The 15,265-nt window shown below is 41.5% G+C and overlaps 2 protein-coding genes across 4 annotated transcripts in view; both read left to right on the top strand.

Moving 5' to 3' along the window:
* The window catches only part of LOC115225490 (neurofascin-like), a 498,646-nt gene that overhangs the window by 297,625 nt on the left and 185,756 nt on the right, over window positions 1–15,265 (top strand). The window lies entirely within an intron of this gene.
* The window catches only part of LOC115225288 (ubiquitin-like modifier-activating enzyme 1), a 130,695-nt gene that overhangs the window by 99,377 nt on the left and 16,053 nt on the right, over window positions 1–15,265 (top strand). For all 3 annotated transcript variants that reach the window (XM_029796226.2, XM_029796227.2, XM_029796228.2), the window contains 9 exons: window positions 392–472; window positions 2,590–2,745; window positions 4,978–5,143; window positions 6,936–7,018; window positions 8,065–8,178; window positions 10,279–10,392; window positions 11,287–11,433; window positions 13,651–13,725; window positions 14,566–14,761. In XM_029796226.2, the coding sequence (XP_029652086.1) occupies window positions 392–472; window positions 2,590–2,745; window positions 4,978–5,143; window positions 6,936–7,018; window positions 8,065–8,178; window positions 10,279–10,392; window positions 11,287–11,433; window positions 13,651–13,725; window positions 14,566–14,761 (1,132 nt within the window). The remainder of the gene's footprint in view (window positions 1–391; window positions 473–2,589; window positions 2,746–4,977; window positions 5,144–6,935; window positions 7,019–8,064; window positions 8,179–10,278; window positions 10,393–11,286; window positions 11,434–13,650; window positions 13,726–14,565; window positions 14,762–15,265) is intronic.

Here is a 15,265-nt window from a genome sequence, read left to right as displayed (position 1 = left end):
AAGGAAATGGTACATGGATCGGACACACACTGCAGAAAGAACCCTCGAATGTGAAATGACAAGCACTTGACTGGAACCTGCAGGGGAAAAGGAAGTGAGGACGCCTGAAGCAGACATGGAAGTGGAGCATTTTGGACGAGCTCAGGACCACTGGCCTGACATGAGGAAGCAGCCAAGAAACACACCAATGACTGCAAAAAGTGGAAAACAACTGTTGAAGCCCTATGCTCCACAAGGGGCAAAAGGGATTAAGAGAGATATGAGTAGATAGTATCTATAACTGGTTTATCTACCTGTGCCTACCCACCCTTTGCTTTTTATCTCTCTCTATGGGTTCACCCTTTAATGTTCTCATTTCTGTACTTACATTCTGCATTTTATTTCATTTCAGAAAAACTGTCGTTACGATGGACAAATAATGGTGTTTGGTGAGGCGTTTCAGAAAACTCTTGCTGACCTGAAGTATTTCTTGGTAAGTTTGATGAAAGGAACCCACTGTGTCCTGTCCCTTTTAGCTTATTTGGTAATTAGCTCCTGTTGTTATATAACCCCAGGTCTTTTCTGATCCTGTCAACCAGTGTTTCTGGACCATTTTTCTTACCTATGGACCCCTTCGATTCCTGTTTTATCTACTTGAGCCTCATAGCCACTTGATGTTTCAAAGAATCCTATTTTTATAATTAAGAATTGTATAAAAAAATTGTTTTGGTGGTGGTAAGAAATTTGCTTCCCAATCACATGGTTCTGGGTTCAATCCTACTGCATGGCACCTTGGATGTCTTCTATAATAGCCTCAGGCTGACCAAAGCTTTGTGAGTGGATTTGATACACAGAAACTGTTATACATATATATGTATGTTATATATGTGTGTGTGTTTTGTGTCTGTTTTCTTCCACCACTGCTTGACAACCAGTAATAGTGTGTTTATATACCTGTAACTTAGTGGTTTGGCAAATGGGACCGATAGAATGTGCTAAACTTTAAAAAAAAAAGTCCTGGGGGTCAATTTGTTCAACTAAAACCCCTTAATGGCAGTTGAAACAAAAGATAAAAAATTTTGTGTATTCCAAACTAGCAAGCCCACCTGTCCTTTGGACAGTTTAAGTTGCCTTGGTGGTATTTTTTCCACCAAATAATTGAACTACCTAAAAGGTTTATGAGTAGTACAGCAATCTATGTTTCTGATTAACTAGGAATGAAAAACCAAATTAAAGGCTGGCTATTCTAGAGAGCGTTATACTTAAATGATCATAGAACATATATTTGCAAGCAATGCAATGTAGAGCTACTGAAGTGTTTTGGGAGTAAATTATGGATAAGGACTACAAAATATAGTTGTTTTTTAAGCATATTTTGTTCACTCTTATTTTCATGTGTATCATATAAACATGTACTTCTTTTGGAACATAGTCACTTTATAAGATTTTGCTGGCAAATTTTAAAGTTAGCATTTATTTACATGACAGAAAATTACTGGGGACAGTGTTGTGCTAAAAATAACAGTTAAATAAAATTTTTTGGTTAAATTTATTGAATTAACATAAACATTTATTTACATGTAAGAAAATGACTGGAGACATATGTATTGTATTACTGTCGGTCACAGGTGGACAATCGAAATAGACAAAATCATTTTCAATTTTGTTTTAAAAAGTATGGAACACCCTACATACAAAAAGCTGTCCATTTATGCGGGAGCTCCAGGCAAAATGTTATAGTGCATGACCATCCTTGGGATATAAGTAATGTGTGTGTAAAGTTTGGTGAAAACTGGTTGAGAATTGTGGAAATGTATGCGTTAGTCATTATACATACACATACTGTGATTTGTGTGTGTATGTATATATATATATATATATATATATATATATATATTGATAAATTTTAACAAAATCTTATTGAAAAAAATAAAAGTACTGGGGTTGATTTGTTTGACTGAAATGAGTAGAAAAAATACACACACATATATTTTTATATATATATATATATATATATATATATATAGGCGCATGCGTGGCTGTGTGGTAAGAAGCTTGCTTCTCCACTACATGGTTCCGGGCTCAATCCCACTGCATGACACTGAAAGAAGCTCTTCATATATATATATATATATATATATATATATATATATATATATATATATATATATATATATATATAAAATAAACAAACAAACAAACAAATTTTATAATTATGAGTATAATTATAATTAGGGTTCAGCAAAAATTTGCTTCACCACATACTGAAATTTCGAAATAGCAGTTAAAACTATTTCACTACCATAAGAAAACCTCCCAGACATCAATACTCAACAACCCACACATATGTATATAATGTGTGTCTTCCCACCAGTGTTTGACAACCGATGTTGGTGTGTGTATGTCCCCAGTAAATTAGTGGTTCATCAAAGGAGAATAAGACTTGGGGGTCAATTGCTTTGACTAAAAGCCCTTTAAGGCAGTGCTCCTGCATGGCCACAGTCAGAATGACTGAAACAAGTAAAAAAACAAAACAAAAGAATACACATACATAAATATTTAGAAGCTTAGCTGATATCGTCAGTGACTATGGATGTTGTTTTATCTCAGGTTGGCGCCGGTGCTATTGGCTGTGAAATGTTAAAGAACTGGTCCATGATGGGTCTGGCAGCAGGAGGTTCTGGTAGTGTGGTGGTCACTGATATGGACCTTATTGAGAAGTCTAATTTGAATCGTCAGTTCCTCTTCAGGCCCTGGGATGTCCAGGTATAGTACTCTTTCTTTCTCTCTCTCTCTCTCTCTCTGTTCATCTTTCTCTTGTTCACTTCACCCTTTTCCCTCTCCTTCTCATGCCGTTTAACTGTCTCTGCCTCTCTCTTCTTTCTTGTCTTTTTCCCAACTCTCTCCATGGGAACATGAAAAGCACCTTTTGAGTGTTGTACCTCCTGGAGGTATGACAAATGACCGAGACCCTTGGCATTATGCTATGCTTGAGAAGAACCATCAAATCAAGTGAAATAATGGTTGTGGCAGATACTAGTGTTACAGAAATGGCACCCATTACATTCTTGGAGTGGTTGGCATTAGGAAGGGCATCCGGCTGTAGAAACTATTCCAAATCAGACTGGAACCTGGTACAACTTCCCAACTTGCCAGCCCTGGTCAAACTGTCCAACCTATACCAGCATGGACAATGGACGTTAATTGATGATGATGATGTGTGTGTGTGTGTATGTATATGTGTGTGTGTGTGTGTGTATATATATATATATATATATATATATACACCACACCACACACACACACACAAGTTACATGAATATGTATATGTCTGTATATACACATGTATATTTGTATGTGTGTATATACGCACGTGTGTATGTCTACATTTCATATACATAAATGCACACACACACACACGATGGTTTGCAACTTGATTTCAGGCAATACCTTCTCTTGATTGTGATCTTAAACAGAAACCATGTAGGTGTGGCTTTTTAGTTCTGCCAGGGGCCTACACCTCTTTTGCATGAATGTGGTAACGATGGGCACCTCTTGCAGCCGGTGTTCAGAGAGCTTACCTCCTACATTGATGCATGCCTTCATTCTATCAAGGAATTTTCCACTGCATGTGTTGCTTTCCCAGCCACAGATAATCATAATATTCAACATACAAGAGAAATGTGGAAAATCAAGCAATGCCTGTATCTGTATGTGTGTGTGTTTGTGTATGTGTATATATATATATATATATATATATATATATATATATTATATGTATATGTGCATAGGCACAAACTTGGCTGTACGGTAAGTAGCTTGCTTACCAACCACATGGTTCTGGGTTCAGTCCCACTTTAGTGGCACCTTGGGCAAGTAGTGTCTTCTACAATTGCTTTGAGCTGCCCAAAGCCTTGTGAGTGGATTTGGTATATGGAAACTGAAAGAAGCTTGCCAAGTGTGTGTGTGTGGTGTGTATTAGTTCCCCTACCACCACTTGACAACCAGTGATGGTTTGTTTACGCCCTTGTAACTTAGTGGGCCAACAAAAGATACTGATAGGATAAGTACCTGATTATGGTGGCGAGCTGGCAGAATCTTTAGCACGCCAGGCGAAATGCTTAGCGGTATTTTGTCTGCTGTTAGGTTCTGAGTTCAAATTCCACTGAGGTTGACTTTGCCTTTCATCCTTTTGGGGTCGATAAATTGAGTACCAGTTTCGCACTGGGGTCAATATAATCGACTTAATCTGTTTGTCCCCTCTTTGTGTAGCCCGTTGTGGGCAGTAAAGAAATAATAAATGTTATGTGAAGGAATGAGGCCTGGCAGTTAGGATGTTGCAATTTCAATTCCCAAACCAGGTGGTACATGGTGATCTTGAGTAAAAAAAATATTCATGTTACCCCTGTCTACTCGGCTGTGAATGAAGTTGTGAATAAAGCCAGATTAAGGCGGCGAGCTGGCAGAATCTTTAGCATGCTGGGCGAAATGCTTAGCAGTATTTCGTCTGGCATTAGGTTCTGAGTTCAAATTCCACCGAGGTTGACTCTGCCTTTCATCCTTTCAGGGTCAATAAATTTAGTACCAGTTACGCACTGGGGTCGATGTAATCGACTTAGTCCGTTTGTCTGTCCCCTCTGTTTAGCTCCTTGTGGGGCCTTCCAAGAATTTGGACCTGGAGATCTCTATTTCCAGCGACTTTGAGGGCCATCTCCCAGTGGTGTCGGGCGTCAAAGAAGAGCCCTCGACTACAAGACGACCAAAGATTTTTTTTTTTTTTGCAAGGTCTAGGGTCTCCTGCCCCTAAGCCCTAGACCATCACCTAGTTACCCTTACCCGTCTTGTTGCTTAACAACAACAACAACAGCCTCTTTGTGGGCAATAAAGATAAGTACCACATTAAAGATTTCTATCTGTATATACTTATATCTATGTCACTATTTATATTTATTTATCAACATATAAATATGTGTGTGTATCTCTTCTCTCTGCCACCAGAAATCAAAATCCCACTGCGCTGCTGCTGCTGTCAAAAGCATGAACCCCTCCCTCAATATAATTCCTCACGAGAACCGTGTCGGACCAGACACTGAGAACATCTATACTGATGACTTCTTTGAAAATCTCGATGCTGTCACCAATGCCCTGGACAATGTGGATGCAAGTAAGTACCTTGCCCCTATTATCCCCTTTTATTTCACTGTGACCCCATGTCCCTGTTGTGGCCTACAACTTGTCATTTTGTTGGCTGAGTCGGTGAAGGAGCCCCTACACCAGGAGTTCTCAATCACTTTTTATCTGTGGCCCTCTTTTGATTGCTAGTTTATTCTGGTGGGCCCCTGTAGCCATTCTGTATTAGATACTTTCAAGATTCCTATTTTGTTTTTTACATAGGCCAGGAGTGGCTGTGTGGTAAGTAGCTTGCTAACCAACCACATGGTTCCGGGTTCAGTCCCACTGCGTGGCACCTTGGGCAAGTGTCTTCTATTATAGCCTCGGGTCGACCAAAGCCTTGTGAGTGGATTTGGTAGGCGGAAACTGAAAGAAGCCCGTCGTATATATGTATATGTATATATATATATATATGTGTGTGTGTGTGTGGTGGCTGTGTGGTAAGTAGCTTGTTTACCAACCACATGGTTCTGGGTTCAGTCCCACTGCATGGCACCTTGGGTGAGTGGATTTGGTAGACGGAAACTGAAAGAAGCCCGTCGTATATGTGTGTGTGTGTTTGTGTATCTGTGTTTGTCCCCCCTCACATCGCTTGACTGATGCTGGTGTGTTTATGTCCCCGTCACTTAGCAGTTCGGCAAAAGAGACCGATAGAATAAGTATTAGGCTTACAAAGAATAAGTCCTGGGGTCGATTTACTCGACTAAAGGCGGTGCTCCAGCATGGCCGCAGTCAAATGACTGAAACAAGTCAAAGAGTATATTAACTTGTGCAGGTTGAACTATGTGAAACATTAAAGAAAGAAACCTAGCTGTTTCTTGCAATACATAGAGCTAAAACGAAATTTTTTCATGAACCCTTTAAATACTACTGTAGATCCCCAATTTACTATTTTGCTGCATGGACCCCTGTTGGGAACCACTGCTGTACATGGTCACTCAAAATGCTAGAAATAGCTGTCAAATCCCACTCTGCTATTGTTTCAGTATTTGGGCTGTAGCTATGATGGGACACTGCCTTGAAGGCAAACAGAGTGAACCTAATGCTGTCCTATGTATTCCATTTGTGGCCATCTAGTTTAATTTACCCAATTTCACTTAGTCCTTCAGCATTCAAATTATAGCAGCCCAGCTCTGCTACCCAGTCAGATTGAGAAAAAAAAAAAATCTCATGGTATTGGTCGCTCTCTGACAGGTTTATGGTTGAGTCTGGAGCAGTTGAGACCTCTGGCGGCCTTGGTCTCTAGACCATATCAATGCTCATTGCTATCAGGGTGGAGATTGCTGTCCACAAACGCGAGCCCCATGAGTCAGAGTGGCTGTTCCAGTGCATCTCCCTCATTATCCTCTGGGGCAAAGCCTTTTCGATTTTGTCTGAGGCCATGAGAAGCATTTCTGTATTTGAGTAAAACCAGCTTCATTACTCTGTTGAACATGATGCTTATTGTTCACATTGTTTTGAATTAACCCTTTAGTCTTCAAACCATTCAGATCTGGCCAAAATATTCACCATGTTTTATGGGACTGGACCCGGAGCCATGTGGTTGGTAAGCAAGCTACTTACCACACAGCTACTCCTGCGCCTAAAAAGGATAAATAACCTTAATCGTTTTTCGAACCTTATTGGGCTCCCATCAGAGGTGTCCACATCATTTTGATAATCTCCTTTGTTAAGCCAGCATGTGATTTGATAGAAATTTGGCTGCTATTTCTAGTATCAGGGCTTCCTTGTTTAATGTTGCTGACTTGTTACTTTCTAACTAACTGTGATCTGTCTCATTGCAGGAATGTATATAGACAGACGTTGTGTATACTATTGTAAACCCCTTTTGGAATCTGGAACCCTTGGCACAAAAGGAAATGTTCAAGTAAGTAGCTTTTGTTACCTTTCCATGATTTTGTTCTCTACTTCTTCCTCCTCATCATTTTATTTTCCTCTCCAATTTTCTCTGCATAAGGTGCTAGACGTGGCTGTGTGGTAAGTAGCTTGTTTACCAACCACATGGTTCCGGGTTCAGTCCCACTGCATGGCACCTTGGGCAAGTGTCTTCTACTATAGCCCCGGGCCGACCAAAGCCTTGTGAGTGGATTTGGTAGACGGAAACTGAAAGAAGCCCGTCATATATATATGTGTGTATGTGTTTGTGTGTCTGTGTTGTTCCCCCAACATCGCTTGACAACCGATGCTGGTGTGTTTACATCCCTGTAACTTAGCGGTTCGGCAAAAGAGGCCGATAAAATAAGTACTAGGCTTAGAAAGAATAAGACCTGGGGTTGATTTGCTCAACTAAAGGTGGTGCTCCAGCATGGCTGCAGTCACATGACTGAAACAAAAGAGTGAAAAAGTAAGAGTAGACGGGAACTGCAAAAAGCCTGTTTGTGTGTGTGCCTATTTGTCTCCCAGCCCCACTTGACAACCTTTGTTGGTTTGTTTATGTCCTCATAACTTGAAAGTTTGGCAAAAGAGACTGGGGTTGGTCCATTTGCCTCAAAATTCCTCAAGGCAGTGCCCTGCCCCCTGGGTTCAAATCTGATAGATGTGAAACAGGTGGTGGTGGTGTCCTTCATTTTCAATCTTCTGTCAAAAACATATCTGGGTCATGGGGAAACATTACCTCGCTTGGAAATGAGTGAGGGTTGGTGTTGAGAGGGGCACCTCGACACAGAAAAATCCATCTCAACAGCTTGCATGTGACCCATGCGAGCATGGAAAAGTGGACATTAAAATGATTATTTAGGGTCCTACAAAAAGTCATGGCCGTGTCTGTCTTGTTCAGTCCAAAATGGAAAAGGAAATGGTTTGTTCTTGTAAAAACTAAAAATCTCCAAGTAATGGTGCTTTAAATCTTTTTCTCTGATGTCATCAAACTCTCAAATGAACGGTTTCATTTTCGATATCTCTCTGTTGTTTCAGGTTGTCATCCCACATTTAACTGAGTCTTATTCATCGTCACAAGACCCCCCAGAGAAGTCCATTCCAATTTGTACCCTGAAGAATTTCCCCAACTCCATAGAACACACTCTACAGGTAAGCGAATCTTTATAACTGCCAGAATTCAAGTTAAAGGGTCTCAATCCGATTCCAATCAGTGCAGATGTGAATGGATATTAAATTATCTTTGTCATTATTCAGCTGGAATTTTGAACATTAATTAACCCATTAGCATTTAAACCAGTCATATCTGGCCCCAAATTTTCTACCTTTTTTATGTGCAAACTGACCAGATTCTACCTCTCACATCTGTGGAGGCGCAATGGCCCAGTGGTTAGGGCAGCGGACTCGCGGTTTCGATTCCCAGACCGGGCGTTGTGAGTGTTTATTGAGCGAAAACACCTAAAGCTCCACGAAGCTCCGGCAGGGGATGGTGGTGATCCCTGCTGTACTCTTTCACCACAACTTTCTCTCACTCTTACTTCCTGTTTCTGTACCTGTATTTCAAGGGGCCGGCCTTGTCACTTTCTGTGTCACGCTGAATATCCCCGAGAACTACGTTAAGGGCACACGTGTCTGTGGAGTGCTCAGCCACTTACACATTAATTTCATGAGCAGGCTGTTCCGTTGATTCAGATCAACCGGAACCCTCATCGTCGTAACCGACGGAGTGCTTCCACCTCTCACATCTACTCTACATGCCATTCTAAAATTATACAATCACATCATTGAACTCTCAAAGCTACAAGATAATGCACAATTAATTCTTACTTACTTGTACTTGTGGTGACATTCACCCTGGGCGGGTTGAGTCGGCTTCTTCTACCATGGAAGAAGTTTCGTGGGATTACGTGGATTTCACAAGCGGTCCCCAACAATCCTGCATGTAGAGACATCCTGTTTGCCACCGATTGTCTGCAGACGCAGGGACAGAACGACCGAGGAGCCACCGGTTGCCGGAACAGACACTCCGAGGATTTTCACCAGAGCCCCGTCTGCCGGGTTGTGGCCCTAATACCACTCAGTGTCAGACCAATCTGCCTTGGGTGGCCCTACCAGGAACTGGAGTTCCTGACGGCATAGCTCTGACACTACCCATTCCCAGCATCCCCACCACGGTGAGGAGGGGTCGGACTTTGGGGATGCACAATTAATTCAGAACAATGTGAATAAATAAATGTTACATTTGACAGTAATCTGAATACTAAATGGCTGAACGGGCTGCTTGACTTTGCAGGGATATGTGATCTTGTTGATCTGTAATATCCCTGATGTACTTACTCAGATTCAGAAAGGATCTGATTTATTGGAAGGCTTCAAGCTAAAAACTTCAGTCCATAGAAATTTGCATGTAACTTTCGTTTTTGGTCTAAAAACTAATAAAATACTTTTCATAGACGCAGGAGTGGCTGTGTGGTAAGTAGCTTGCTTACCAGCCACATGGTTCCGGGTTCAGTCCCACTGCGTGGCACCTTGAGCAAGTGTCTCCTACTATAGCATCGGGCCGACCAAAGCCTTGTGAGTGGATTTGGTAGACGGAAACTGAAAGAAGCCCATCTATATATATATATATATATATATATATATATATATATATATATATGTATGTGTGTATGTGTGTATGTTTGTTGTATGTCTGTTTGTCCCCCCAACATCACTTGACAACTGATGCTGGTGTTTTTACATCTCCATAACTTAAAGGTTTGGCAAAAGAGACCGATAGAATAAGTCCTGGGGTCGATTTGCTCGACTAAAGGCGGTGCTCCAGCATGGCCACAGTCAAATGACTAAAACAAGAGAGAGTAAGGAAGTAAACGAAAAATTACAATACTTAAATAAAGCTTCAAATCGTCCACCTGCCATTATAGATAATTCGTGGGGGGAAAAAGAACATTGGTATATAGCTATCTACTATTTAATGTGATTGATCTTCCATCAATATTGTAGCTTCTTATCATGAAACACAGTCAGTTTGTGTGTGGGTAAAATATATTGATTTTCAATCAGAAAATTTTAAGCCATTTGATTCAATGTCTCATTCACTCTTAATGTAATTACTAAAGTAAATTCTTCCCACAGAATTATGTTTTGAATCTGATCGTGTCAGTTTAAAGATGAAGAAAATTGAATATTTACGATGAAAATAGACGAAACTAGAGTGACTTTATACATGATTTCTGTTTTTGTGCTTTTCAGTGGGCCCGCGACCAGTTTGAGGGTTTTTTCAAACAACCAATGGAGAATGCAGCTCAGTACATATCTGATCCTAAATTCATGGAGAGAATCTTAAAGTTAGGTGGTAACCAGCCGGTAAGTAGGACATGCAGACCTTGTGTTCATTCTTTTTTTTACCTTGTTTGTTTAGCTTCTCTCAGTTTCGTTTGTGTGTGTGATTGACCAGATCATCATCATTAAACGTCTGCTTTCCATGCTACCATGGGTAAGACATTGTGACCGGAAACTGGCAAGCCACAGGTCTGTGTTGAGGTCCAATGTCATCTTTGACATGGTTTCCACAGCTGGATTCCCTTCCTAATGCCAACCACTTTACAGGGTCCACTGGGTGCTTATTTCTTGCCACCACCTGGTAAAAGATGTGTTTGGGATATACTTTCAAGTATATTGTGGGGTGGAGGTGGGTGAACATAAGTGAAATGTTAGGGAGGATCGGGGTGGAGGATAGAATGGAAAGTTTCATAAGAGTGTGAAGAGAACTGGTTAGGTTTGGGATAGAGGTGAATTGTTGCAAGTGGCGGTGAGATATATAGGAGCAAGTCAGAGGGGCTGCGTGATGCATTGTTTATATACATAGGCACAGGCGTGGCTGTGTGGTAAGAAGCCTACTTCTAGTCCCACTGCATGGCACCATGGCCTAGTGTCTTCTACTATAGCCTTGGGCCGACCAAAGCCTTGTGAGTGGATTTGGTAGATAGAAACTGAAGAAAACCATCATATGTATGAGTCTGTTTGTCCCTCCTCCATTGCTTGACAGCCGGTGTTGGTGTGTTTACATCCCGTACCTTAGCAATTTGGCAAAAAAAACTAATAGAATAAATACTAGGCTTACAATGAATATGTACCGGGGGTGATTTCCTTAACTAAAAAATCCTTTAAGGCAATGCTCCAGCATGGCCACAGTTGAATAATTAAAACAAGAATAAAAGAATGTGTGTATATGTAAAATGTCTGTATTTTTTTGTTCAGGTTGAAACCTTAGAATCTGTGAAGAGGGCACTGATCAATGAGAAGCCACACAGTTTCCAGGATTGTGTGGTTTGGGCTCGAACCATGTGGCAGGAAAACTACAGTAACCAAATCAGACAGCTACTCTTCAACTTCCCTTCTGACCAGGTATGAATGCCACCACGCATCGCTTGTTTTCTATTATATTTGTATTGTGTTGAACTTTGTTAACCCTTTAGCATTTAAGCTAACCATAACCGCCCAACATCTGTTTTGTGTTCGAACTGGCCTCATCCAGTCCCTTGGCACCTATTCTACAAATTAAGCCATCATCATTTAATGTCTGTTGTCCATGTTGGCATGAATTGGCATGGTTTCTATGGCAGGATGCCCTTAACGCCAACCACTCCGAGGGTGTAACAGGTGCTTTTTTGTGCTACTGGCATGGGTGCCATTTGCATGACACCAATATCTGCCCCAACACATTATCAAAATCTCAAAGCTAAAAGATAATGCATGATAAAGCGTTACATTTGGTGGATTAATGAGTGCTGAAGAGTTAAACTGGCCATATCCAGCCCAAATACTCTGGTTCTCCAACCTCTTAAACAATGTCATTCTAAAAGTAACTAAGTACATCAATGAAATCTTAAAGCTATGAGATAATGTATGGTTAATTCCAGGCATTGAAAATAAATAAGCATTACGTTTGAAGGCGCATGGATCAGTGGTTAGAGCGTAAGGCTTGCAATCATGAGGTAGTGAGTTTGATTCCTGGTCTGGGCTGTGTTGTGTTCTTGAGCAAAGACACCTTATTTCACATTGCTCCAGTTTACTCAGCTGTAGAAATGACTCAATTGAAATTTGGCTGCTATTTCTAGTATCAAGGTTTCTGTATTAATGTTGCTGTCTTCTCACCAGTGAAGGTGCATGGCTCAGTGGTTAGAGCGTAGAGCTTACGATCATGAGGTTGTGAGTTCGATTCCTGGACTGGGCTGCATGTTGTGTTCTTGAGCAAGACATTTTATTTCACGTTGCTCCAGTCCACTCAGCTGTAGAAATGAGTTGTGACGTCACAGGTGCCAAGCTGTATCAGCCCCTTTGCCTTTCCCTTGGATAACACTGGTAGCATGGAGAGGTGAAGCCATGCATGGGTGACTGCTGGTCTTCCATAAACAACCTTGCCCAGACTTGTACCTCAGAGGGTAACGTCCTAGGTACAATCCCATGGTGAACCATGACTGAAGGTCTCAACCCTTTACCCTATGTACATAAAATGGAGTGGAGAGAGGAGACTGGTATGCATGGGTGACTACTTGTACCTCTGAGGGTAACTTCCTAGGTGCAATCCCATGGTTATTCATAACTGAAGGGAGTCCTTAACCCTTTACCCTATGTACATAAAATGGCATGGAGAGGTGAGATTGGTCTGCATGGGCGACTGCTGGTCTTCCATAAACAGCCTCTCCCAGACTTGTTCCTTGGTGGGTAACTTCCTAGGTGCAGCTTTATAGTCATTCATGACCAAAGGGGGTCATTACCCTTTTCTATTCAACAGAATAATCTGAAAGCAAAGGGGTTAAAGGCTGACTGCCAATGATTATTGGTTGTACACAAACTCCTAATGAGCAATAAAAATACAGTGTGTGCAGTCTGAAAGCTTCCTGATAACCCTTCAGAGATGTCACCCTTTAGCGTTTAAACCAGTCAGATAAGAGGAAAGTAGTGATAGGCTGCTGTTGTTTCATCTTCATTATTTAACCATGCTGGCATGGATGGGTTGGATGGTTTGACAAGGCAGTGAGCTGGCAGAAACGTTAGCACGTCGGGCGAAATGCTTAGCGGTATTTCGTCTGCCGCTACGTTCTAAGTTCAAATTCCGCCGAGGTCGACTTTGCCTTTCATCCTTTCGGGGTCGATTAAATAAGTACCAGTTACGCACTGGGGTCAATATAATCGACTTAGATGGTTTGTCAAGGCAGCGAGCTGGCAGAAACGTTAGCATGCCGGGCGAAATGCTTAGCGGTATTTCGTCTGCCGCTACGTTCTGAGTTCAAATTCCGCCGAGGTCGACTTTGCTTTTCATCCTTTCAGGATCGATTAAATAGGTACCAGTTACGCACTGGGGTCAATATAATTGACTTAATCCGTTTGTCTGTCCTTGTTTGTCCTCTCTGTGTTTTGCCCCTTGTGGGTAGTAAAGAAAAAAGTTTGACAGGAGCTGGTCTGGCCAGGAACCAAACCAAGCACTAGTCTGATTTTGCATGGTTTCTATAGTTGGAGGCCCTTCCTAATGCCCACCACTTAAGAGTGTACTTGGTGCTTTTTATATGGCACCATCACCAGTGCTTTTTACACGTTTCATTTTTCATATTTTTCTTGTAGGTGACCAGTTCTGGAGCCCCCTTCTGGTCTGGACCGAAACGCTGTCCGCATGGATTGAATTTTGATGTTAATAACGTAAGTAATTTTTATGCAGAAATGGCAGCTGTTGTTATTTAGCCACGGGTCTGGACATGACCATCTCATATTTTATTCAGACTGGTTGCAGTTCTTTCTTAGCCCCAATAGACCTATAATCAAAGACGTTCCAGCTGTGACCATCCCATCTTTTATCAGACATAGTGTTTCTAAGGCTACATTATCTAATGTACAGTAGCTAGTATTTGTGGCTATAGTTGTTTAACCCAAGGTCAGTCCTGATCCAGCTGTAACCACCCTAACATTTATAACTTGGACTACATTATCTAATGTACAGTATAGTAGTTAATATTAGTGGCTGTAATTGTTGTTTAACCCCAGGTCAGTTTTGATCCTGTAGACCTATGATCAAAGCTGTTCCAGCTGTGACCATACCAGCTTTTATACGCAGATATGTTTATCTAAGACTACATTATTTAATGTATTATATTAGTAGCTAGTATTTGTGGCTATATTTGTTTAGCCCAGGGTCAGTCTTGATCCAGCAGGCTTATACTCATAGAAGATCCTGCTGTGACCACCCTAACATTTCTGACATAGACATAGTGTATCTAGGACTACATTATCTAATGTATAGTATATTCATGGCTATAGTTGTTGTTTAGCCCCAGGTCAGTCCTGATCTACCAGACCTGTGATCAAAGGTGTTCCAGCTGTGACCATCTCATCTTATATTCACACATAGTGTATCTAGGACGATAAAATAAGTAGTTAATCGCTGGGGTCAATGAAATTGACTTAACCCCTTTCCCTGAAATTGCTGATGCTGTACCAAAATTTTAAATTATTATTATTGTTGTTGTTGTTGTTCTCTTTCAGCCAGTGCACCTCGACTACATTGTGGCTGCAGCTAACCTTAGAGCAGAGATGTACGGTATCAAACAGCTACGTGACCGACTGGCCGTCTCGGAGCTGGTGCAGAAGGTTGATCTCCCAGAGTTTGTCCCCAAATCTGGCATCAGGATTGATCTCACTGATGCTGAAGCACAATCCCGGCAGAATGATGCCAACTATGGTGAGTAGAACTGGCATGGATGGATTGGATTGTTTGACACTCTCTCTCTCTTTACTCTTTTACTTGTTTCAGTCATTTGACTGCGGCCATGCTGGAGCACCGCTTTTAATCGGGCAACTCGAACCCGGGGCTTATTCTTTTGTAAGCCCAGTACTTATTCTATTGGTCTCTTTTTCCCAACCGCTAAGTAACGGGGACATAAACACACCAGCATTGGTTGTCAAGCAATGCTAGGGGGACAAACACAGACACACACATACATATATACGACGGGCTTCTTTCAGTTTCCGTCTACCAAATCCACTCACAAGGTTTTGGTCGGCCCGAGGCTATAGCAGAAGACACTTGCCCAAGGTGCCACGCAGTGGGACTGAACCCAGAACCATGTGGTTGGTAAGCAAGCTACTTACCACACAGCCACTCCTGCGCTTTTATTTATTTATTTTTTTATACTTATTTCAGTCATGAGATTGCGGCCATGCCAGGGCACCACCCTGGTGAACT

This window comes from Octopus sinensis, linkage group LG27, assembly GCF_006345805.1.
Source record: "Octopus sinensis linkage group LG27, ASM634580v1, whole genome shotgun sequence".
Lineage (NCBI taxonomy): Eukaryota > Metazoa > Mollusca > Cephalopoda > Octopoda > Octopodidae > Octopus > Octopus sinensis.
This window is presented reverse-complemented; position numbering and strand designations above follow the sequence as displayed.